Genomic DNA, 24,543 nt, shown 5'->3' with positions numbered 1-24,543 from the left:
TCTCTGTCTCTGCCTCTCTCTCTCTCTGTCTCTGCCTCTCTCTCTCTCTCTGTCTCCGTCGGGCCCATCCCAGGGAGCGAGTCTGGTGAACCCCCCCCCCCCCGCTGCGCTCCCTCTGCGACTATAATACCCCTCCTGAGGTGAAGGGAGCGGAGGAGGGGGAACCATCCGGGACCGCAGGCCTGACCGAGGCTTCCACACGACGGAAGCAAAGGCTTCGCCCCTCCCACTCCCCCTCCCCCTCCCCCCCCCTCCTCCTCCTCCCCCTGCCCCCTCTTCCCCTCCTCCTGTACTCCAAACCCGAGTGAGCTGTGGGGCTCGGGCGGACGGAGGGTCGTAGCACAAGGCGGCTCACTTCTCTCTCTCTCTCTCTCCCTCCCTCCTGTTTTGCAGCTGAACCTGGGTCAGCCTCTGACCGCCGGCATCTGCGGCTGCCCCGCTCCCCCCCAGGACCCGGCGCCGGGCCAGCGGGCTGCGGGGGAGGACCCCTGCCGGGCCCCGGGAGCCCCCCCGGGCCAGCCGGACGGCGGAGGTGCGGCCGGAGCGCCACGCAGCCCCCCGAGGAGCGGCCAGCCGGAGGAGGAGGAGGAGGAGGAGGACGAGTCCGGGCTCTGCCAAGGCCAGGACGTGGCGGAGGAGGCCTCCTGGCGGTGCGGCGCCGGCGCCGGCGGCTCGCTGGCCAACGGCGAGGTCTCAGGGCACAACGGCACCGCGGACGGACCCGGGGGCGCCGGCTGGGAGTGCGTGAACGGACGGTGCGGGCCCGGGGCCGGCTCAGGAGGGCCGGCGGGGCTCCACAGGCTCGGCACGTCGGGCCCCCAGCCGGGCCAGCCGAACGGCTTCCCCCCGCGGCCAGGCAAGCGAGGGGGCCAGGGCAACGCACAGCACCCCAGTCTGGGGAAGGCAGCGCAAGACAAGGTGAGCAAAATAAAACACACGCTCCCTCTCTCTGTGTGTGTGTGTCTGTCTGTGTGTGTGTCTGTCTGTGTGTGTGTCTGTCTGTGTGTGTGTCTGTCTGTGTGTGTGTCTGTCTGTGTGTGTGTCTGTCTGTGTGTGTGTCTGTCTGTCTGTGTCTGTCTGTCTGTGTCTGTCTGTCTGTGTGTGTCTGTCTGTGTGTGTCTGTCTGTGTGTGTCTGTCTGTGTGTGTCTGTGTGTGTGTCTGTCTGTGTGTGTGTCTGTCTGTGTGTGTGTCTGTCTGTGTGTGTGTCTGTCTGTGTGTGTGTCTGTCTGTGTGTGTCTGTCTGTGTGTCTGTCTGTGTGTCTGTCTGTGTGTGTGTCTGTCTGTGTGTGTGTCTGTCTGTGTGTGTGTCTGTCTGTGTGTGTGTCTGTCTGTGTGTGTGTCTGTCTGTGTCTGTGTGTGTCTGTGTGTGTGTGTGTCTGTGTGTGTGTCTGTGTGTGTGTCTGTGTGTGTGTCTGTGTGTGTCTGTGTGTGTGTGTGTGTGTGTGTCTGTGTGTGTGTCTGTCTGTGTGTCTGTCTGTGTGTGTGTGTCTGTCTGTGTGTGTGTCTGTCTGTGTGTGTGTCTGTCTGTGTGTGTCTGTCTGTGTGTGTCTGTCTGTGTGTGTCTCTCTGTGTGTGTCTCTCTGTGTGTGTCTCTCTCTGTGTGTGTCTCTCTGTGTGTGTGTCTGTCTGTGTGTGTCTGTCTGTGTGTGTCTGTGTGTGTGTCTGTGTGTGTGTCTGTGTGTGTGTGTGTCTGTGTGTGTGTGTGTCTGTGTGTGTGTGTGTCTGTGTGTGTGTGTGTCTGTGTGTGTGTGTGTGTGTCTGTGTGTGTGTGTGTGTCTGTGTGTGTGTGTGTGTGTGTGTGTGTGTGTGTGTGTGTGTGTGTGTGTGTGTGTGTGTGTGTCTGTGTGTGTGTGTGTCTGTGTGTGTGTGTGTCTGTGTGTGTCTGTGTGTGTGTGTGTCTGTGTGTGTGTGTGTCTGTGTGTGTGTGTGTCTGTGTGTGTGTGTGTCTGCGTGTGTGTGTGTCTCTCTGCGTGTGTGTGTGTCTCTCTGCGTGTGTGTGTCTCTCTGCGTGTGTGTGTCTCTCTGCGTGTGTGTCTCTCTGTCTGCCTCCGCCTCTCCCTGTCTGCCTCCGCCTCTCCCTGTCTGCCTCCGCCTCTCCCTGTCTGCCTCCGCCTCTCCCTGTCTGCCTCCGCCTCTCCCTGTCTGCCTCCGCCTCTCCCTGTCTGCCTCCGCCTCTCCCTGTCTGCCTCCGCCTCTCCCTGTCTGCCTCCGCCTCTCCCTGTCTGCCTCCGCCTCTCCCTGTCTGCCTCCGCCTCTCCCTGTCTGCCTCCGCCTCTCCCTGTCTGCCTCCGCCTCTCCCTGTCTGCCTCCGCCTCTCCCTGTCTGCCTCCGCCTCTCCCTGTCTGCCTCCGCCTCTCCCTGTCTGCCTCCGCCTCTCCCTGTCTGCCTCCGCCTCTCCCTGTCTGCCTCCGCCTCTCCCTGTCTGCCTCCGCCTCTCCCTGTCTGCCTCCGCCTCTCCCTGTCTGCCTCCGCCTCTCCCTGTCTGCCTCCGCCTCTCCCTGTCTGCCTCCGCCTCTCCCTGTCTGCCTCCGCCTCTCCCTGTCTGCCTCCGCCTCTCCCTGTCTGCCTCCGCCTCTCCCTGTCTGCCTCCGCCTCTCCCTGTCTGCCTCCGCCTCTCCCTGTCTGCCTCCGCCTCTCCCTGTCTGCCTCCGCCTCTCCCTCTCTGCCTCCGCCTCTCCCTCTCTGCCTCCGCCTCTCCCTCTCTGCCTCCGCCTCTCCCTCTCTGCCTCCGCCTCTCCCCTCTCTGCCTCCGCCTCTCCCTCTCTGCCTCCGCCTCTCCCTCTCTGCCTCCGCCTCTCCCTCTCTGCCTCCGCCTCTCCCTCTCTGCCTCCGCCTCTCCCTCTCTGCCTCCGCCTCTCCCTCTCTGCCTCCGCCTCTCCCTCTCTGCCTCCGCCTCTCCCTCTCTGCCTCCGCCTCTCCCTCTCTGCCTCCGCCTCTCCCTCTCTGCCTCCGCCTCTCCCTCTCTGCCTCCGCCTCTCCCTCTCTGCCTCCGCCTCTCCCTCTCTGCCTCCGCCTCTCCCTCTCTGCCTCCGCCTCTCCCTCTCTGCCTCCGCCTCTCCCTCTCTGCCTCCGCCTCTCCCTCTCTGCCTCCGCCTCTCCCTCTCTGCCTCCGCCTCTCTCTGTCTGCCTCCGCCTCTCCCTGTCTGCCTCCGCCTCTCCCTGTCTGCCTCCGCCTCTCCCTGTCTGCCTCCGCCTCTCCCTGTCTGCCTCCGCCTCTCCCTGTCTGCCTCCGCCTCTCCCTGTCTGCCTCCGCCTCTCCCTGTCTGCCTCCGCCTCTCCCTCTCTGCCTCCGCCTCTCCCTCTCTGCCTCCGCCTCTCCCTCTCTGCCTCCGCCTCTCCCTCTCTGCCTCCGCCTCTCCCTCTCTGCCTCCGCCTCTCTCCGTCTGCCTCCGCCTCTCTCCGTCTGCCTCCGCCTCTCTCCGTCTGCCTCCGCCTCTCTCCGTCTGCCTCCGCCTCTCTCCGTCTGCCTCCGCCTCTCTCCGTCTGCCTCCGCCTCTCTCCGTCTGCCTCCGCCTCTCTCCGTCTGCCTCCGCCTCTCTCCGTCTGCCTCCGCCTCTCTCCGTCTGCCTCCGCCTCTCTCCGTCTGCCTCCGCCTCTCTCCGCCTCTCTCCGCCTCTCTCCGCCTCTCTCCGCCTCTCTCCGCCTCTCTCCGCCTCTCTCCGCCTCTCTCCGCCTCTCTCCGCCTCTCTCCGCCTCTCTCCGCCTCTCTCCGCCTCTCTCGTGTGTCTCTCTCTCTGTGTGTCTCTCTCTCTGTGTGTCTCTCTCTCTGTGTGTCTCTCTCTCTGTGTGTCTCTCTCTCTCTGTGTGTCTCTCTCTCTCTGTGTGTCTCTCTCTCTCTGTGTGTCTCTCTCTCTCTCTGTGTCTCTCTCTCTCTCTGTGTCTCTTTCTCTCTGTGTGTCTGTGTCTGTGTGTCTGTCTCTCTGTGTGTCTGTCTCTCTGTGTGTCTGTCTCTCTGTGTGTCTGTCTCTCTGTGTGTCTGTCTCTCTGTGTGTCTGTCTCTCTGTCTCTCTGTCTCTGTGTCTCTCTGTGTCTCTCTGTGTCTCTCTGTGTCTCTCTGTGTGTCTCTCTCTCTCTCTCTCTCTAGCCTGACCTCAGTCGTTGGTAAGATTTTAGAGCCCATTATTAAGGATGAGATTTCAGAATATTTGGAAGTGCATGGTAAAATCGGGCAAAGTCAGCATGGTTTCATCAAGGGGAGGTCATGCCTGACAAATCTGTTAGAATTCTTTGAGGAGGTAACGAGTAGGTTAGACAAAGGAGAGCCAATGGATGTTATCTACTTTGACAAGGTGCCGCACAGGAGGCTGCTCAGTAAGATAAGAGCCCATGGTGTTAGAGGCAAGGTACTAGCATGGATAGAAGATTGGCTGTCTGGCAGGAGGCAGAGAGTGGGGATAAGGGGGTCCTTCTCAGGATGGCGGCCGGTGACTAGTGGAGTTCCGCAGGGGTCAGTGTTGGGACCGCAACTTTTCACTTTATACATTAATGATCTAGATGAAGGAACTGAGAACATCCTGGCTGAGTTTTCAGATGATACAAAGAGAGGTGGAGTGACAGGTAGTATTGAGGAGGCGGGGAGGCTGCAGAAGGATTTGGACAGGTTAGGAGAATGGGCAAAGAAGTGGCAGATGGAATACAATGTGGGGAAGTGTGAAAAAAACAAAAAAAACTGCGGATGCTGGAAATCCAAAACAAAAACAGAATTACCTGGAAAAACTCAGCAGGTCTGGCAGCATCGGCGGAGAAGAAATGAGTTGATGTTTCGAGTCCTCATGACCCTTCAATAGAACTTCAAGTTCTGTCGAAGGGTCATGAGGACTCAAAACATCAACTCTTTTCTTCTCCCCCGATGCTGCCAGACCTGCTGAGTTTTTCCAGGTAATTCTGTTTTTGTTGTGGGGAAGTGTGAGGTCATGCACTTTGGTAGGAAGAATAGAGGCATAGACAATTTGCTAAATGGGGAGAGAATTCAGAAATCTGGAGTGCAAAGGGACTTGGGAGTCCTAGTCCAGGATTCTCTTAAGGTTAACTTGAAGGTTGAGTCAGTAGTTAGGAAGGCAAATGCAATGTTGGCATTTATTTCGAGAGGACTAGAATATAAAAGCAGGGATGTGCTGCTGAGGCTTTATAAGGCTCTGGTCAGACCACATTTAGAATATTGTGAGCAATTTTGGGCCCCGTATCTCAGGAAGGATGTTCTGGCCCTGGAGAGGGTCCAGAGGAGGTTCACGAGAGCGATCCCAGGAATGAAAGGCTTAACATATGAGGAACGTTTTGAGGACTCTGGGTCTATACTCGATGGAGTTTAGAAGGATGAGGGGGGATCTGATTGAAACTTACAGAATACTGAAAGGCCTGGATAGAGTGGACTTGGGGAAGATGTTTCCATTAGTAGGAGAGACTCGGACCCGAGGGCACAGCCTCAGAGTAAAGGGAAGACCTTTTAGAACAGAGATGAGGAGAAACTTCTTTAGCCAGAGAGTGGTGAATCTATGGAATTCATTGCCACAGAAGGCTGTGAAGGCCGGGTCATTGAGTGTATTTAAGACCGAGATAGATAGGTTCCTGATTGGTAAGGGGATCAAAGGTTACGGGGAGAAGGCGGGAGAATGGGGTTGAGAAGCTTATCAGCCATGATCGAATGGCGGAGCGGACTCGATGGGCCGAATGGCCTAATTTCTGCTCCTATATCTTATGGTCTCTCTACTTCCCTCTCTCTCTCTCTCCATCCCTCTCCCCCCGCCTCCCTTCATGGAACCCATGCCAGGTGACCCCGGACGCTGTGCGAACGCTGCCTGGAACACTCGACAGCCCCCACAGAACCAGAAAAAGAAGCAGAAAGTAAGTGATGGGGCCTCGGCCCTTCAGGCTGTCTCCTGCACCGTCAGACACTCGAGCTTCTAGAGCAACCATCCCCTCCGGCTTCTCAACATTAACCTCACTGAGGATGAGGACGAGGCCATTCAGCAACCCCCCTCCTCGACCTTTCTTTCAGATATGGTTGTTTCCTCCTGTTCCCTTGTACCAAACTCAAAGGAGGGAGGAGGGGCTGAATGGCCTCCTCCTGTTCCTGTGTGACAGGCTCGAGAGGAGGGGCTGAATGGCCTCCCCCTGTTCCTGTGTAACAGGCTCGAGGAGGAGGAGGAGGGGCTGAATGGCCTCTCCAGTTCTTTGCAGTTTGCATATTGTTGTCATGTAAGAACTTTTTGCTGTTTGGGGTAAGGACAAAAGCATTTATTAAAATCCATTAAAATGGGGAATCTGGATAAACTCATGAGGGAGAAAGGAGTAGATCTTGGTGTGCGGGACAATTTATTATTTTGGGGTTGATATAAAACGTGGAAGCATTGTGAACGATGAGGGGGACAGTGTAGAACCTCAGGATCTGAGTGTGGTGGAGTCAATTGAGGCGTTAGTATCTGGAATGCGCTGCCTGAGAGTGTGAGGGAGACAGGATCAATCGAGGCATTAGGATCTGGAATGTGCTGTCTGAGAGTGTGGGGGAGGCAGGTTCTATCGAGGTGTTAGGATCTGAGTTGCGCAGTCTGAGAGTATTGGGGGAGACAGGTTCAATCGAGGCATTAGGGTCTGGAATGTGCTGCCTGAAAGTGTGGGGGAGACAGGTTCAATCAAGGCGTTAGGGTCTGAGTTGCACAGTCTGAGAGTATTGGGGGAGACAGGTTCAATCGAGGCGTTTGGGTCTGGAATGCGCTGCCTGAGAGTGTGGTGGAGACAGGGTCAATCGAGGTGTTAGGATCTGGAATGTGCTGCCTGACAGTGTGGTGGAGGCAGGTTCAATCAAGGTGTTCAAGAAGGCATTGGATGATTATTTGAACAGAAACAATGTGCAGGGGTGTGCGGGTAAAAGGTAGGGCAATGTCACTAAGTCATAATGCTCATTTGGAGAACCAGTGCAGACATGATGGGCTGATTGGCCTCCTTCTGTGCTGTTAAAATTCTGTGATTCTGTTAAGTCATTGAAGGTGGTGGGACAGGTTGAGACCGCGGTTAATAAAGCATTCAGCATCCTGGGCTTTATTAATAGGGTCACAGGGTACAAGAGCAAGGAGGGTTTTTTTTTTGAAAAGCATACTTTATTCATAAAATATCTGGAAGAACATTACGAAACATTTCTAAATCGCCATCACAAAAAGTACAATCAGATTCAACTTACACATGGATCATGAGGTGCATCAATACAACAATGAATATTACAGTCATTTCAATATGGTCATTACAGACAGTCAGACATTGGGATTGGAGTTATCAACATACATCATGTTGCACTCTGAGGTGCCTCAGTACAATTATAATACATCTAGCATTCACTGCATACATTCATTGTGAGCTGTACAACCTGAGGGGCTCGAAACAGTTCCCAGCCCCTCAATGCCCTATGGCAGAAAGGTCTTAGACAGTGACCTTTCCCCATTGGGCCTTTGCAGTGGCTGCCCCAAGCTTTAGTGCGTCCCTCAGCACCTAGTCCTGGACCTTGGAATGTGCCAGGAGGTTATGTCAAACCTGTATAAAACACTGGTTCAGCCCCAGCTGGAGTATTGTGTCCAGTTCTGGGCCCCGCACTTTAGGAAGGATGTGAACACGTTGGATAGAGTGTGTGGAAAAGATTGACGAGAACGGTTCCAGGGATGAGGAACTTCAGTGATGTGGATAGATTGGAGACGCTGGGACTGTTCTCCTCGGAGAAGAGAAGGTCGAGAGGAGATTTGATCGAGGTGTTCAAAATCAGGAGGGGTCTGGGACAGAGCGGACAGGGAGAGACTGTTCCCATTGGGGGGAGGATGGAGAATGAGAGGGACACAGATTTAAGGCGATTGGTACAAGAAGCAATGGAGACTCAAGGAGAAACTTTCTCACACAGCGAGTGGTTAGGATCTGGAATGCACTGCCTGTGAGTGTGGTGGAGACAGGGTCAATCAAGGTGTTAGGGTCTGGAATGTGCTGCCTGAGAGTGTGGTGGAGACAGGTTCAATCGGGGCATTAGGGTCTGGAATGTGCTGCCTGAGAGTGTGGGGGAGGCAGGTTCAATCGAGGTGTTAGGGTCTGGAATGTGCTGCCTGAGAGTGTGGGGGAGGCAGGTTCATTCGAGGCGTTCGAGAGGGGATTAGACTGATATCTGAAAGGGAAGAACGTGCAGGGTTACAGGGAGAAGGGCGGGGGAGTGGCACTAGGTGAGCTACTCATTCGGAGAGCCGGCACAGACACGACGGGCTGAATGTCCTCCTGGGCTGTAGCTATTCCACGATTGTAAGTGGTTTGGTCCTGCTGATGCCTGCTTCTTGTCTCTGCAGCACTCCCAAAATGAGCAACACTCTGGAAGTTGCCTTGCAGGAGGCGATGATGGAACTGGACCAAATAACAGCCAATGTGAGTATTGTCTCTGTTTACCCAAACTCACCACTGCGCGCCAGCCTGCTTTACACGTGATGCCAGGTTTACATTGACCATTGTTGTGATTACAGGAGTGAATCAGCCCTTCCTTTTTATTAGGCTGTCGGGTTTTAACACTGTCTCTGTCCACACCTGACCCTCTCGAGGTGCAGAATACTCCGCTTTATATCTAAACTCAGGGGCTGCAGCCGCACACTCACCTCTAGTTAAAAACAGTTCTGGGCTCAAGTGCCACTCCAGGGACTTGAATGCAAAAATCGAGGCTGACGCACTCTGCAGTGCTCTTGGACAGCCGCGCTGTCGGAGGGTCAGCGCCGAGGGAGTGCCGCACTGTGGGAGAGTCAGTGCTGAGGGAGCGCCGCGCTGTCGGAGGGTCAGCACTGAGGGAGAGCCGCACTGTCGGAGGGTCAGTGCTGAGGGAGCGCCGAGGGAGTGCCGTACTGTGGGAGGGTCAGCGCTGAGGGAGTGCCGCACTGTGGGAGGGTCAGCACTGAGGGAGCGCCACACTGTGGGAGGGTCAGCGCTGAGGGAGCACCGCACTATGGGAGGGTCAGTGCTGAGGGAGCGCCGCACTGTCGGAGGGTCAGTGCTGAGGGAGCGCCGCACTGTCGGAGGGTCAGCGCTGAGGGAGCACCTCACTGTCGAAGAGCCACGCTGTTGGAGGGTTAGTGCTGAGGGAGCGCCGCACTGTCGGAGGGTCAGCGCTGAGGGAGAGCCGCACTGTCGGAGGGTCGGCGCTGAGGGAGCGCCACACTGTCGGAGGGTTAGCGCTGAGGGAGCGCCGCACTGTCGGAGGGTCAGCGCTGAGGGAGAGCTGCACTGTCGGAGGGTCAGTGCTGAGGGAGCGCCGCACTGTCGGAGGGTCAGCGCTGAGGGAGCGCCACACTGTCGGAGGGTCAGCACTGAGGGAGCGCCGCACTGTCAGAGGGTCAGCGCTGAGGGAGAGCCGCACTGTCGGAGGGTCAGTACTTCCAATAGGCCATGATATCCCAGGAGCGTTCTGGGGTCGATTTTTATCCCTCCGCCAATGCCACTAGAAACAAATTATCTCTTGCCCTGGCTTTTTATTTCTACCCCTAATCCTGTCGGTTGTTCAATCTTCAGCACCTGTCCAACCCCCTTCTGCAAAGATTGACAAGATTGGCTTCCATCATCATTTCAGGCCTGGCAACTTTTCGCCACACCCACCCATCTCTCGTTGATCTCCTTAATCAATGACTTTCAACCTGTGATCTCCGGTCAACAGATTCCCTCAACCCATGCGAGCAATATCTCTCATTCCTTGATTAGGTCACCTCTTCCTAAGTCAACCAGACAGGGTTTTTAACGCCAATCGATGATCGTTGCCACGGGTCACCATGACCAAGACTGGCTTTCGAGTCTTGAGTTTATTAATTGAATTTTAAATTCCACCAGCTGCTGTGGTGGGATCTGAACCCAGGACATTAGCGTGGGCGCTCGGGTTTACCAGTCCAATGACACGACCGGTAGGCTGTCGCTCCCAGGCGCCCCCCCCCCCCCCACGTTTTCGAGGACTCGTGGTGCCGCTGCCTCTCTCTCTACCCGCCGAACGCGTTCCAGAAACGCGTTCCCCTCCTGCAAAAGAAAAAAATCGATTCCTCTTGTTCCAGGCTAGCCAACGCACTCCGAAAGTCAAACTACGGAAGCCACTTAGAAGCAAGCAGCGAAAAGTCATCCGGTGACGAAGGCCTCCAGGGCAGAGGAGGAGAGTGTTGGATGCGCGAGGTCGTCTGGGAAAACATGTTTTTATATATATATATATTATATATATATTATATATATTTTTAATTTTACGGATGTGTGTGTGTGTGTGTGTGCGCGCGCGCGTCCGGTTTTTAAACGCAAAATGTCCCTTTTTTTAAACAACACTGACCATCGGTAGATGATGGGGCAGGGGTTGCCAAGAGAGGTTGAGGGGTGGGGTGGGGTGGGGAGCAGGCTCCTGCGGGTCGGGAGTCGGAAAGTTAACCATTCAGCGCTCCAGTTTTAACCCTTTTTTCTCGCGGCTTAACTGTGGGGTGGGGGGGGGGTGGAGGGACAACCACCACCGAAGGTAGCACAGCCGTACTTGCAGGCTCTTAACCCCAGCGAAGCAATAACGATAAAGGTACCTTTTATTCTAAAGACCTCTCGTCGTCACCCTGGCTACTGAAAACCCCATTTCACAAACCACCCCCAACTCCCCCACCCCTCCCCTCCCACGTGCTGCCCCCTCACGTGCCGGAGGGCGCACGACGATACGCGATTTTAATGCCTTGCTCCCCCAACGCGGCCAGTTAATGACTCTCCCTCTGCACCGGCCTCTGGATTTTTGTTTAATTTTTAAATCCTCCCTCGTCCCCACCCCTTCCGCCTCTTTGTATAGTCTTCCCAAAGCAATTTTTTTGAGTACTTTTTAATATAATTAGGTAGAGATTAATAAATAACCCCCTGTCAAACGACTGACACACTCTCTCTGCTTTATTCTCCTCCTCCTCCTTCCTGATTTTACTCTCTCTCGTGCGTCCGTTTCTTCCCGCTCCAGAAGTCGTGGGGAGGGGTGGGGTAGGGTAGGGGAGCGCAAAATGTTTGAGAGGATCCTCCAGCACAGAAACTGGCCATTCGGCCCCTCTGCTCCGTGCCGGTGTTTCTGGTCCACACGAGTCTCCTCCTGCTCCCCCCACTGCCCTTCATCCCCCCGCCACTACCATCACCATATCCTTCTATTCCTTTCGCCATTGTCTGTTTATCCAACTCCCCCACCACCCCCCTCAATACATCGACGCTATTCAGCTCAACCACTCCTCGCATTCCCCCCCACTCCTCATGGGAGCCAGTCCCACATTCTCCCTGCTCCCCGCGGGAGCAAGTCCCACATTCCCCCCACTCCCCATGGGAGCAAGTCCCACTTTCTCCCTGCTCCTCACAGGAGTGAGCCCCACTTTCTCCCCCCTCCCCGTGGGAGCGAGTCCCACTTTCTCCCCCGCTCCTCACAGCAGCATGTCCCACATTCTCCCCCACTCCCCGCGGGAGCGAGTCCCGCGTTCTCCCCGCGGGAGCGAGTCCCGCGTTCTCCCCGCGGGAGCGAGACCCGCGTTCTCCCCGCGGGAGCGAGTCCCGCGTTCTCCCCGCGGGAGCGAGTCCCGCGTTCTCCCCGCGGGAGCGAGTCCCGCGGTCTCCCCCGCGGGGAGCGAGTCCCGCGTTCTCCCCCGCGGGAGCGAGTCCCGCGTTCTCCCCGCGGGAGCGAGTCCCGCGTTCTCCCCGCGGGAGCGAGTCCCGCGTTCTCCCCGCGGGAGCGAGTCCCGCGTTCTCCCCGCGGGAGCGAGTCCCGCGTTCTCCCCGCGGGAGCGAGTCCCGCGTTCTCCCCGCGGGAGCGAGTCCCGCGTTACTCCCCGCGGGAGCGAGTCCCGCGTTCTCCCCGCGGGAGCGAGTCCCGCGTTCTCCCCGCGGGAGCGAGTCCCGCGTTCTCCCCGCGGGAGCGAGTCCCGCGTTCTCCCCGCGGGAGCGAGTCCCGCGTTCTCTCCCCGCGGGAGCGAGTCCCGCGTTCTCCCCCGCGGGAGCGAGTCCCGCGTTCTCCCCGCGGGAGCGAGTCCCGCGTTCTCCCCGCGGGAGCGAGTCCCGCGTTCTCCCCGCGGGAGCGAGTCCCGCGTTCTCCCCGCGGGAGCGAGTCCCGCCTTCTCCCCGCGGGAGCGAGTCCCGCCTTCTCCCCGCGGGAGCGAGTCCCGCCTTCTCCCCGCGGGAGCGAGTCCCAACTTCTCCCCACGGGAGCGAGTCCCAACTTCTCCCCCGCTCTCTGAGTAAAGAAGTTTCTCCTGAATTTCCCCGATTTGGATTTGTTCGTGACGGCCTTATACTCGATGGACCCCCCGAGTTCTAGTCTCTCTCCCCACCCACACAGGTAGAAACATTTTCTCTGTCTCTCCTATCAAAATCCCTTTGTAATTTAAAGTGCCTCCATCAGGTAACCTCTCAGCATTGGATGTACCATCATTAATGCCACACAAGTGCCAGGCAATGACCGTCTCCAACAAGTGAATCTAACCATTGCCCCCTTGACATTCAATGGCATTACCATTACTGAATCCCCCACTATCACCATCCTGGGGGTTACCATTGACCAGAAACTGAACTGGGACCAGCCATATAAACACTGTGGCTACAAGAGCAGGTCAGAGAGGCTGGGAATCCTGCGGACAGTCACTCACCTCCTGACTCTTCCCCCCCCCCCAGAGCCTGTCCACCATCTACAAGGCACAAGTCAGGAGTGGGATGGGACACTCCCCACTCGCCTGGATGAGTGCGGCTCCCCAAAACACTCAAGAAGCTCGACACCGGCCAGGACAAAGCAGCCCCGCTCGATGGGACACCCCATCCACAAACATTCACTCCCTCCACCACCACCGACGCACAGGGGCAGCAGTGTGTGTACCATCTACAAGATGCACTGCAGCAACTCGCCAAGGGCTCCTTCGACAGCGCCGCCCAAACCACCACCTCTACCATTTAGAAGGACGAGGGCAGCAGACACATGGGGAACACCACCACCTGCAAGTTCCCCTCTCAGCCACTCACCATCCCGACTTGGGAATATATCGGCCGTTCCTTCACTGTCGCCGGGACAAAATCCTGGAACTCCCTCCCTAACAGCGCCGTGGGTGTACCTACACCACACGGACAAAATCCTGGAACTCCCTCCCTAACAGCGCCGTGGGTGTACCTACACCACACGGGACAAAATCCTGGAACTCCCTCCCTAACAGCGCCGTGGGTGTACCTACACCACACGGGACAAAATCCTGGAACTCCCTCCCTAACAGCGCCGTGGGTGTACCTACACCACACGGGACAAAATCCTGGAACTCCCTCCCTAACAGCGCCGTGGGTGTACCTACACCACACGGGACAAAATCCTGGAACTCCCTCCCTAACAGCGCCGTGGGTGTACCTACACCACACGGGACAAAATCCTGGAACTCCCTCCCTAACAGCGCCGTGGGTGTACCTACACCACACGGGACAAAATCCTGGAACTCCCTCCCTAACAGCGCCGTGGGTGTACCTACACCACACGGACAAAATCCTGGAACTCCCTCCCTAACAGCGCTGTGGGTGTACCTACACCACACGGGACAAGATCCTGGAACTCCCTCCCTAACAGCGCCGTGGGTGTACCTACACCACACGGACAAAATCCTGGAACTCCCTCCCTAACAGCGCCATGGGTGTACCTACACCACATGGACAAAACCCTGGAACTCCCTCCCTAACAGCGCCATGGGTGTACCTACACCACACGGGGACTGCAGCGGTTCAAGAAGGCGGGTCACCCCCCCCCACCTTCTCAAGGGGCAATTGGAGTGCATGATAAATGGTGGGCCCAGCCCAGCGACACCCACATCCCATGAATGAATAAATAAGTAAAACCCTCAATAGTTCACACACACCTGGGGGGGAAGGTTTTCCCTTTCACCCCTCTGCCATCAGGAACGTTCCCTCTTGCCTTTGGGAACCTCTGCAGCTGGTCTGGATGTGCCCAAATTTACGACCTGTCACCACCGCTCTGCCAGGTACAGGAGTTATACACCGAGGGAGGGTGACAAACCTCGGCCAGACCAGTTGGCCGGTCCCTTTTAACAAGAAGGGGTGCGTCTCGGCACAGTGGGGGAGTGCCTGTGACAGCACAGCTGTGGGGAGGGGTGATCGCAGGCCCCTGTCGCCAGGGAGATGGGGGAGGGAGAGAGAGAGAGATGTAACACCACCAAGCTGCTGTGAGATTACGCATCCTGCCCTTCCGAAGCTGTGGCTGTTTCTATCAGCTCTCACCCACACAGGCATGTGTGGTCCGGTCAGCGAGTGTCCAGACACCTTGGATGTACGGCCCTTCACCCAATCCACCGCTCAGTTCCGCTCGCCAAGGCCATTCTGTCTCTCACCTCTGAGACCGCGGGTTGTGGGTTCCAGCCCCAGTGCAGACGGGCAGTAAGATCAGTGCAGGGGGAAGCACCACACTGTCAGAGGGTCAACGCTGGTGAAACGTGTGAGAGCGGATTAAACCGCAAACCAGTGGGCATTGGAAAATTTATGGAGTAAAGCTCCCTCTACACTGTCCCCATCAAACACTCCCAGGACAGGTACAGCACGGGGTTAGATACAGAGTAAATCTCCCTCTACACCGTCCCCATCAAACACTCCCAGGACAGGTACAGCACGGGGTTAGATACAGAGTAAATCTCCCTCTACACTGTCCCCATCAAACACTCCCAGGACAGGTACAGCACGGGGTTAGATACAGAGTAAAGCTCCCTCTACACCGACCATCCTGTGGCCTTTTCTGAGCCAGAGTTTTACAGCCATGTGGCTGAGGAGCAGTTTTACACTGTGGAGTGGGAACGATGGACCCTTCAGCTCAACAGTGATACTTCGTCTGCCTGACATTCTGCCCCCACGGGCCCGAACCTCTCTACGCAGTGTTTACATCAGGGACACTGCTTGTTAACACGTGTCTGTTTGCAGATCAGCATGTTAGTATGAACGTGCCGGAAGGCCCCTTCAGCTAACGGTGCGGGGAGGGTCCTCAACACAACGGCTCCTCACTGCATCTGTCTAGATGGAACTGGTCCACCAACTGGAGAGTCTCCGAGAGAAAGAGGCATTTTTTGCTGATCTGTCCTTCCTGACACCGCATTTGGACTGTCTGCTGCTCCTGACTTGAGCTGTGCATTGATTAGAAACTGAACTGGGACCGGTCATATAAACACTGTGGCTACAAGAGCAGGTCAGAGAGGCTGGGAATCCTGCGGACAGTCACTCACCTCCTGACTCCCCCCAAAGCCTGTCCACCATCTACAAGGCACAAGTCAGGAGTGGGATGGGACACTCCCCACTCGCCTGGATGAGTGCGGCTCCCACAACACTCGAGAAGCTCGACACCGTCCAGGACAAAGCAGCCCCCTCTCGATGGGGCACCCCATCCACAAACATTCACTCCCTCCACCACCACCACCGACGCACAGGGGCAGCAGTGTGTGTACCATCTACAAGATGCACTGCAGCAACTCTCCAAGGGCTCCTTCGACAGCGCCGCCCAAACCCACCACCTCTACCGTCTAGAAGGACGAGGGCAGCAGACACATGGGGAACACCACCACCTGCAAGTTCCCCTCCCGAACACACTGTGACTGAGATCAGTTGTGTCCGTTCCCACCCCACCCACCGGTCTATAACGCGAGCGCAAACCGTTTAAGCTGTAGCCCAGTGACCACACAATCTGGTCGAGAGCAGCAGCCGCGTGGTGTGGGAGCGGCTAAGGAGTGTGCCGTGCCAGCGGACAGAGGCAAAGTAGCAGACCAAGAAAAAAGACAAAGAGTCGACAGCGAGGGACGAGTCCGGCAAAGAGCCTTTTATTGGACCGAGTGACAGGCAATGGGGGGGGGCTACATCGATTGAGCGAGAGCGAGATACTTTACCCAGGTTCCCTTCTGCACCGGGGGGGGGGGGGGGGTGGGCGGTGAGGGGGGCACTTGATACGCGGCCAAGTGAAAGAAGGCGAGAGGGGGCACCGTCACACCGGTTCACGCTCATCCTGGCGCGGCAAGCGTGCGAGAGTTTCCGCTTTCCCCCGCCTGCCCCTTCGAAGCACGGCCCGGTAAGCGGACAACAGGCGCAGAGGGCGTCGGGGAGGGAATGCACTGGACAACACAAAATAAAAAAAAAAGAAGAGGATGATTGTAATTAAATAAACGGAACTGTCAAGAGGATCAGCAGAAAGCCAGCTGTCTCTCGGGTTTACTGAGGGGAGAGTGAGCCCTCCTCTCCGGTGGGGCGGACACCCCCTCCTCGGGGTTGCTGGCCGGGACCGGTACGCAGCATGCAGTTTACGGCCCTGGGGGGGTGGGTGGGGTGGTTTACGCTGTCAGCTTCTTCATTCGAGTGTCCAGGCTGACAAAGTTCTCCTGGACCACCGTCAAGTTGTCGTTCATCGTCTTCTGCACCTGGAGGACACACAAAGCGAGGCCGAGTCAGCACACTGGGAGGGAAATCGCGTTCCCCCTCTTCACAGCTTTCCCGCCTGCACTTGTTCACTCCCTCCCTTCCCCCCTCCCCCCCACCCACTCCCTCAGCCCGCACAGCCCCCGAGCAGAGGGCAGGCTGGCTCACGTCGGCCTCTTTCACGCCCTCACCATTACAGCCTCAGCCGGATTGGCTGCGGAGGACGCCCCGGGGGGGGGAGGAGGCAGGGATCAGCTCAGTGCCCGTCCCTGTGAGTCAACGCGTCCGGGAAGTAGGGAGTGAGGAGCAACGAAGAAACCCGGACATGTTGAGGAGGAGGTGGGTGGTGAGGGAGTGGGAGGAAAAGAGGGGGAGGGGGTTCGGGTAAGGGGGAGCCAGACCAGCTGCTCCTGATGATGAGAAACAGAAGGTGGTCATTCGGCCCCTTTGAACTTGTCCCCCTCCCCCACTCCATTCAATAAGGTCATACTTGATGTCACTGTGGCCCCAACTCCACTTTCCTGCCTGTCTTTCCCCCCACCCCCATAACCCTCGACCCCCTCGTCGATCAGAAACCCGTCTAACTCGGCCTCAGATATATTCACTGACCCGGCCTCCGCTGCTCTCTGTAGGGGGGGAGGGGGGGAGAGAATTCCACAGACTGACCACCCTCTGAGGGAAGAAATTCCTCCTCGTCTCCGTCTTCAATGGGAGACCCCTTATTCTGAAACTGTGCCCCCCTCCTCCTCCCTCGTTCTAGATTCCCCCCACAAGGTGGGGGGGGGGGTGGGGACATACTCTCAGCATCCGCCCTGTCAAGTCCCCCCCACCCCCCTCCTCTCAGAATCTGATCTGTCCCAATAAGATCACCTCTCGTTCTTCTAAACTCCCAACGGGGTCCAGGGCCCAACCTGCTCAACCTTTCCCCGTGAGACAAACCCCCCCCCTTCGTCCCAGGAAGTCCACTTGCTGTCCCTCCTGGTGGCTGCGGAGCTGTACCTGCGTTAACAGGGTGGTGTTCCCCTTCATTGTGCTCGCCATCACCTGCTGAGTGGTGTCCAGGTGAGTCAAGAGCTGCCCGAACTGCATGGCTGGAACCAGAACAAAGCAGAGTCGGTAAGTCTCCCCCCACAAACCTTCCCGAAACTCACCACAATCACAAAATGTCCCCGGTTTCTCTCGTGGGGCTAATATTGCACAGGGTGGGAAAGGGGAAAGAGAGAGAAGCGGACGAGCGGGCTGTGGTCCCCCACCTTGCTCGTGCAGGTCCTTCACGGCCACCAGCCTCTCTACGACGTGTGGGAGCGTCATCGCCATGGTGTCCCACTTCTGGATCAGGTCGTAGAGCTGGGATATCTGTGGGTGAGAGGCAAGTGTGGGTTACCAAGCCACAAACAGAACTCGAGGGGAGGGAGGAGAGGCAGAGGGGGTTGCGGAGAGAAAGAGACACACGAGAGGGGGGGAGGTGCGGAGGGACAGGGAGGGGTGCAGAGGGACAGGGAGGGGTGCAGAGGGACAGGGAGGGGTGCAGAGAGACGGGTGTGGAGAGAGGGAGGGAGGTGCAGAGAGACAGGGAGGGGTGTGGAGAGAGAGAGAGGGAGGTGCAGAGAGACGGGTGTGGAGAGAGGGAGGGAGGTGCAGAGAGACGGAGGGGTGTGGAGAGAGAGAGGGAGGTGCAAAGAGACGGGTGTGGAGAGAGGGAGGTGCAGAGAGACAGGGAGGGGTGTGGAGAGAGAGGGAGAGATGCAGAGGGAGGGAGGGAGGTGCAGAGAGACGGGTGGAGAGAGGGAGGGAGGTGCAGAGAGACAGGGAGGGGTGTGGAGAGAGAGAGAGGGAGGTGCAGAGAGACGGGTGTGGAGAGAGGGAGGGAGGTGCAGAGAGACGGAGGGGTGTGGAGAGAGAGGGAGAGATGCAGAGGGAGGGAGGTGCAGAGAGACGGATGTGGAGAGAGGGAGGGAGGTGCAGAGACACGGAGGGGTGTGGAGAGAGAGGGAGAGCTGCAGAGGGAGGGAGGTGCAGAGAGACGGGTGGAGAGAGGGAGGGAGGTGCAGAGAGACAGGGAGGGGTGTGGAGAGAGAGAGAGGGAGGTGCAGAGAGACGGGTGTGGAGAGAGGGAGGGAGGTGCAGAGAGACGGAGGGGTGTGGAGAGAGAGGGAGAGATGCAGAGGGAGGGAGGTGCAGAGAGACGGATGTGGAGAGAGGGAGGAAGGTGCAGAGACACGGAGGGGTGTGGAGAGAGAGGGAGAGCTGCAGAGGGAGGGAGGGAGGTGCAGAGAGACGGGTGTGGAGAGAGGGAGAGCTGCAGAGGGAGGGAGCTGCAGAGAGACAGGGAGGGAGGTGCAGAGGGAGAGAGGGAGGTGCAGAGGGAGAGAGGGAGGTGCAGAGAGACACAGAATGAGAGCTTCAGAGAAAGAGACACACGAGAGGGAGGGATGTGCAGAGAGAAAGGCACACAGAGTGGGAGCTGCAGAGAGAGAGAGAGGGAGGGACAGAGATGGGGGGGGAAGGTGCAGAGAGAGAGAGGGAGGTGCAGAGAGAGGGAGGTGCAGAGAGAGGCAGGGAGAGCTGCAAAGGGAGGTGCAGAGAAACAGACGGAGGGGTGCCGAAGGAGAGAGGTGCAGAGAGACACACAGTGAAAGCTGCAGAGAGAAAGGGAGGGGGTACAGAGAGAGACAGACAGGGAGGGAGGTGCAGAGAGAGAGACAGGGAGGGTTGCAGAGGGAGAGACAGGGAGGGGGGTGCAGAGAGAGAGACAGGGAGGGGGGTGCAGAGAGAGAGACATGGAGGGGGGTGCACAGAGACAGGGAGGGGGTGCACAGAGAGAGACAGGGAGGGGTGCACAGAGAGACAGGGAGGGGTGCACAGAGAGACAGGGAGGGGTGCACAGAGAGACAGGGAGGGGTGCACAGAGAGACAGGGAGGGGTGCAGAGGGAGGGAGAGAGGGAGATACAGAGAGACACAGTGAGAGCTACAGAGACACAGATGGAAAGGGAGAGCTCCAGAGGGAGAGAGGTGCAGGGAGACAGACACACAGAGTGAGAGCTGCAGAGAGAGGGGGATTGAGAGGGAGGGAAGTATACAGAGAACTGCAAAAGGACGTGCAGAGAAAGAGAGACAGGGAGAGGTGCAGAGAGAAAGAGACACATGAGAGGGAGGGAGGTGCGGAGAGACAGACACACACTGAGCTGCAGAGAGAGGGAGAGGGGGGAATAGAGAAGGGGGTGCAGAGAGACAGGGAAAGCTGCAGAGGGAGGGAGGTACAGAGAGAGGGAGGGAGGTTTAGAGAGACAGAGACACAGAACTGCAGAGAGAGAGGGGGAATAGAGAGGGGGGGAGGGAGGTGCAGAGAGACAGGGAAAGCTGCAGAGGGAGGGAGGTACAGAGAGAGGGAGGGAGGTGCAGAGAGAGGGAGGGAGGTGCAGAGAGACAGGGAAAGCTGCAGAGAGAGGGAGGGAGGTGCAGAGAGACAGACAGACACAACTGCAGAGAGAGAGCGGGAATAGAGAGGGAGGGAGGTGCAGAGAGACAGGCACACAGTGAGAGCTGCAGAGAGAGGGGGAAATAGAGAGGGAGGGAGGGAGGTGCAGAGAGAGACAGGGAAAACTGCAGAGGGAGGGAGATGCAGAGAGAAGGAGGCACACGAGAGGCAGGGAGGTGCAGAGAGAGGGAGAGACAGAGGGAGGGATGGAGGGAGAGAGGGAGGTGGAAGTGCTGAGAGAGACAGGGAGGGAGGTGTTGAGAGAGCAGGAGGTACTGGGAAAGACAGAGTTGCAGAGAGGGATGGAGGTCCAGAGAGAGAGAAGCAGAGAGAGGGAGGTGCAGAGAGAGACAGGGAGGGAGGTGTTGAGAGAGCAGCAGGTGCTGGGAGAGACAGAGAGTTGCAGAGAGGGAGGGAGGTGCAGAGAGAGGGAGGGAGGTGCAGAGAGACAGACACACATAACTGCAGAGAGAGAGAGAGAGGGGCAATATAGAAGGAGGGAGGTGCAGAGAGGGGGAAATAGAGAGGGAGGGAGGGAGGTGCAGAGAGACAGACACACACAGAACTGCAGAGAGAGAGAGGGGGAATATAGAGGGAGGGAGATGCAGAGAGAGACAGGGAAAACTGCAGAGGGAGGGAGGTGCAGAGAGAAGGAGGCACACGAGAGGCAGAGAGGTGCAGAGAGAGGGAGAGACAGAGGGAGGGACGGAGGGAGAGAGGGAGGTGGAGGTGCAGAGAGAGACAGGGAGGGAGGTGTTGAGAGAGCAGGAGGTACTGGGAAAGACAGAGTTGCAGAGAGGGATGGAGGTACAGAGAGAGGGAGGTGCAGAGAGAGACAGGGAGGGAGGTGTTAAGAGAGCAGGAGGTACTGGGAAAGACAGAGTTGCAGAGAGGGATGGAGGTACAGAGAGAGGGAGGTACAGAGAGAGAGAAGCAGAGAGAGGGAGGTGCAGAGAGAGACAGGGAGGGGTGAACAGGGAGGGATAGAGGGAGGTGCAGAGAGAGGGAGGCGCAGAAAGAGAGAGACAGAGAGAAAGGGGGGAGGGACAGAAAAAGGGGAGAAATGGGTCAGAGAAAGAGAGGGGACAGGGACAGAGACAGAAAGGAGGAATGGGGAAGGGAGAGGGTGGACGAGGACAGAGAGAGGCAGAAAGGGGGGGGTGGGAAGATGGTCTGAGAGGTAGTTGGCAGGGGAGAGAGAGAGGGGGACAAACGGGGACAGAAAGAGACACGCGCTAACACGTGTACACATTGTGCCGCAGATAGCGGTTAGGGAGACCGGGGGTGGGGTGGGGGGATTCGGGACAAGTCACTGAGCTGACAGTCTCCCAAAACGGATAGGCAGCCGGTCTCTGACCTTGCTCTGGGTCTCTGCTTCCTCGTTTGCTGCCTTGTGTTTAGCAATTTCATTCAGCTTCGCCAGGACACTCTGAGTGGGAGAAAGATGCAGGGGGTTAGTGAAGGCAGGGACCAGTGGCCGAGGTTACACCGCTGTGGGGTGGGGGAATGTGGGGGTGAGAAGGACAGAGAATGGACCAAGGATTCTCTCTCCAAGATCTGCAGATTTACTGGATTTAGCAGAGCAGAGGAGGCCATTCAGCCCCTCCTGGAGCCTGTTACACAGGGACAGGAGGAGGCCATTCAGCCCCTCCTGGAGCCTGTTACACAGGGACAGGAGGAGGCCATTCAGCCCCTCCTGGAGCCTGTTACACAGGGACAGGAGGAGGCCAGTCAGCCCCTCCTGGAGCCTGTTACACAGGGACAGGAGGAGGCCATTCAGCCCCTCCTGGAGCCTGTTACACAGGGACAGGAGGAGGCCAGTCAGCCCCTCCTGGAGCCTGTTCCACAGGGACAGGAGGAGGCCATTCAGCCCCTCCTGGAGCCTGTTACACAGGGACAGGAGGAGGCCATTCAGCCCCTCCTGGAGCCTGTTACACAGGGACAGGAGGAGGCCATTCAGCCCCTCCTGGAGCCTGTTACACAGGAACAGGAGGAGGCCATTCAGCCCCTCTCCTCCTCGAGCCTGTTACACAGGAACAGGAGGAGGCTGTTCGGCCCATCCAGTCCATGTTAGCTCCCTGTAGAGCAATCCAGTCAGTCCCATTCTCCCCCTCACCCCCACCCCCCCCAACACCCGCCACCTACTCAGTCCCTCTGGCCCCTGCAAATCTATTTCCCTTAGCCACCCCACCTGGTATCCCTTTTCGAAAACCGTTCACCTCCTGAGTTCCCACCGCCCTGGTGCGCGCTGACCCCCTCCTCCCACCCCCTCAACCCCTCTCCCCCTCCCCCTCTCCCTCTCTCCTCCCCCCTCAGGGTCAGGTGACAGAGCCGACCTCCGGGGTTTTACCTGCAGTCGTGCTTCCACCTGATCGAGCGTCGCCGGGTCTAAGGTGCTGACTTTGCTCTGAAGAACCTCCAGGGTCCCCTGGGGGAGGGAGGGAGAGGGAGAGGGAGGGAGAGAGAGGAAGGGGGAGGAAGAGGGAGGGAGAGGGAGAGGGAGAGAGAGGGGGAGGAAGGTGGACAAAAGGGGAGCAGGAAAAGAGACGAGAGGTTAATCAATCGTTATGATGTAGGAGGAGACCTTTCGGCCCACTGTGCCTGCGCCAGCTCTCTGAGCATTTCAACTAAGTGCCAATCTCCTGCCTTTCACCCCCCCCAACCCCCTCGTACCCCCCCCCCCCCCCCCACCTACCCCCCCACCCCACCACTCCCCCCTGTACCCCCCAGCATGTTGTTTCTATTCAAATAATCATCAATTCCCTCTCCAACACCTCGATTGACCCTGTCTCCCCCACACTCTCAGGCAGCGCATTCCAGACCCTAACGCCTCGATTGAACCTGTCTCCACCACACTCTCAGGCAGCACATTCCAGACCCTAACGCCTCGATTGAACCTGTCTCCACCACACTCTCAGGCAGCACATTCCAGACCCTAACGCCTCGATTGACCCTGTCTCCCCAACACTCTCAGGCAGCACATTCCAGACCCTAACGCCTCGATTGACCCTGTCTCCCCCACACCCTCAGGCAGCGCATTCCAGACCCTAACGCCTCGATTGAACGTGTCTCCCCCACACTCTCAGGCAGTGCATTCCAGACCCAAACTACTCGCTGTGTGAGAAAGTTTTTTCTCACCTCACATTTGCTGCTTTTTGCAAAATACTTTAAAACTCTGCCCTCTGGTTCTCGATCCAGTTAGGAGCAGGAACACTTTCTCCCTCTCTACCCTGTCCAGGCTCCTCATGACTTTGAAAACTCCTCTCAAGTCTCCTCTCAGCCTTCCTCCTCTTCAAGGAAAAGAGTCCCAACCTCTCCAATCGTTCCTCATAACTGAAGTGTCTCATCCCTGGAACCACAAACCTCTTCTGCACTCTCTCCAATGAGTTCACATCCTTCCGAGAGCGCGGCACCCAGAACTGTGCACAATGCTCCAGCTGAGGTCTAACCCAGTGTCTTACATGAGTTCATCATAAACTCCCTGCTCTTGTACTCTGTGCCCCTATTAATGAAGCCTAGAATACTGTAATGTTTAGAGACAGCTCTCTCTACCAGTCCTGCCACCTTTGATGACTTATGTACATATACACCCAGGTCCCTCTGCTCCTGCACATCCTTTAGAATAGTATCCTTTATTTCATACTATCTCTCCATGTTCTTTGTACCAAAGTGTATCACCTCACACTACAGACCACTACAGCACAGAAAACAGGCCATTCAGCCCTTCTACTCTGTGCCGAAATATTATTCCGCTAGTTCCACTGACCTGCACCCAGTCCATAACCCTCCAGACCTCGTCCATCCATGTATCTATCTAATTTATTCTTAACGCTTAAGAGTGAGCCCGCGTTTACCACGTCAGATGCTAGCTCGTTCCACACACTCACCACTCTCTGAGTGAAGAAGTTCCCCCTAATGTTCCCCCTAAACCTTTCCCCTTTCACCCTAAAGCCATGTCCTCTCGTGTTGATCTCTCCTAATCTAAGTGGAAAGTGCCTACTCGCATTTACTCTGTCTAAACCCCTCATAATTTTGTAAACTTCTATCATATCTCCCCTCATTCTTCTACACTCCAAGGAATAAAGTCCTAACCTGTTTAACCTCTCCCTGTAACTCAACTCCTTAAGACCCGGCAACATCCTAGTAAATCTTCTCTGCGCTCTCTCAATCTTACTGATAATACATACTTCTCCGCACTGAACTTCATCTGCCCTCTCCACCAATGTGTCAATGTCCTTTTGAAGTTCTACAGTGTCCTCCTCACGGTTTACAGTTCTCCCAAGTTGTTGGTAGGAGGATTCTTCCCCCAATCTTTGGCCCAGGGAGGGTTCTGGGTGCTGGAGAATTGGATGTCAGACACTTGGAAGTGGGGCCACGGTCCGATGTACCTACCCCACAGCAGACAGGGCAAGACAGCGGAGTCGCACCTGCCGACAGGTGTGAGCAGGTCAGCAGCAGGGAGGGGATAGGTAAAGCCAGCAGGTAACAGAGCAGGAGGAGGCCATTCAGCCCACCCACCTCGAGCCTGTTACACAGGAACAGGAGGAGGCCATTCAGCCCCCTCCTCCTCCTTGAGGCTGTTACACAGGAACAGGAGGAGGCCATTCAGCCCCCTCCTCCTGCTCGAGGCTGTTACACAGGAACAGGAGGAGGCCATTCAGCCCC

General features: G+C 57.2%; 2 protein-coding genes across 3 annotated transcripts in view; one reads left to right on the top strand and one right to left on the bottom strand.

Annotated features, from left to right (window-relative positions):
• The window catches only part of mbd6 (methyl-CpG binding domain protein 6), a 76,269-nt gene extending 66,045 nt beyond the window's left edge, over window positions 1-10,224 (top strand). Inside the window, exons 6-9 of the mRNA XM_041180289.1 lie at window positions 394-918; window positions 5,769-5,842; window positions 8,311-8,386; window positions 10,042-10,224. Coding sequence (XP_041036223.1) covers window positions 394-918; window positions 5,769-5,842; window positions 8,311-8,386; window positions 10,042-10,113 — 747 coding nt within the window. The 3' untranslated portion in view covers window positions 10,114-10,224. The remainder of the gene's footprint in view (window positions 1-393; window positions 919-5,768; window positions 5,843-8,310; window positions 8,387-10,041) is intronic.
• Window positions 10,225-15,789: 5,565 nt separating this feature from the next.
• The window catches only part of dctn2 (dynactin 2 (p50)), a 118,452-nt gene continuing 109,698 nt past the window's right edge, over window positions 15,790-24,543 (bottom strand). For both annotated transcript variants that reach the window (XM_041180255.1, XM_041180256.1), the window contains 5 exons: window positions 22,229-22,306; window positions 21,236-21,307; window positions 17,653-17,755; window positions 17,399-17,490; window positions 15,790-16,401 (listed from right to left, as the gene is read on the bottom strand). In XM_041180255.1, the coding sequence (XP_041036189.1) occupies window positions 16,315-16,401; window positions 17,399-17,490; window positions 17,653-17,755; window positions 21,236-21,307; window positions 22,229-22,306 (432 nt within the window). In that variant the 3' untranslated portion in view covers window positions 15,790-16,314. The remainder of the gene's footprint in view (window positions 16,402-17,398; window positions 17,491-17,652; window positions 17,756-21,235; window positions 21,308-22,228; window positions 22,307-24,543) is intronic.

Source organism: Carcharodon carcharias, chromosome X (assembly GCF_017639515.1).
Source record: "Carcharodon carcharias isolate sCarCar2 chromosome X, sCarCar2.pri, whole genome shotgun sequence".
In the NCBI taxonomy this organism is placed as follows: Eukaryota; Metazoa; Chordata; class Chondrichthyes; order Lamniformes; family Lamnidae; genus Carcharodon; species Carcharodon carcharias.
This window is presented reverse-complemented; position numbering and strand designations above follow the sequence as displayed.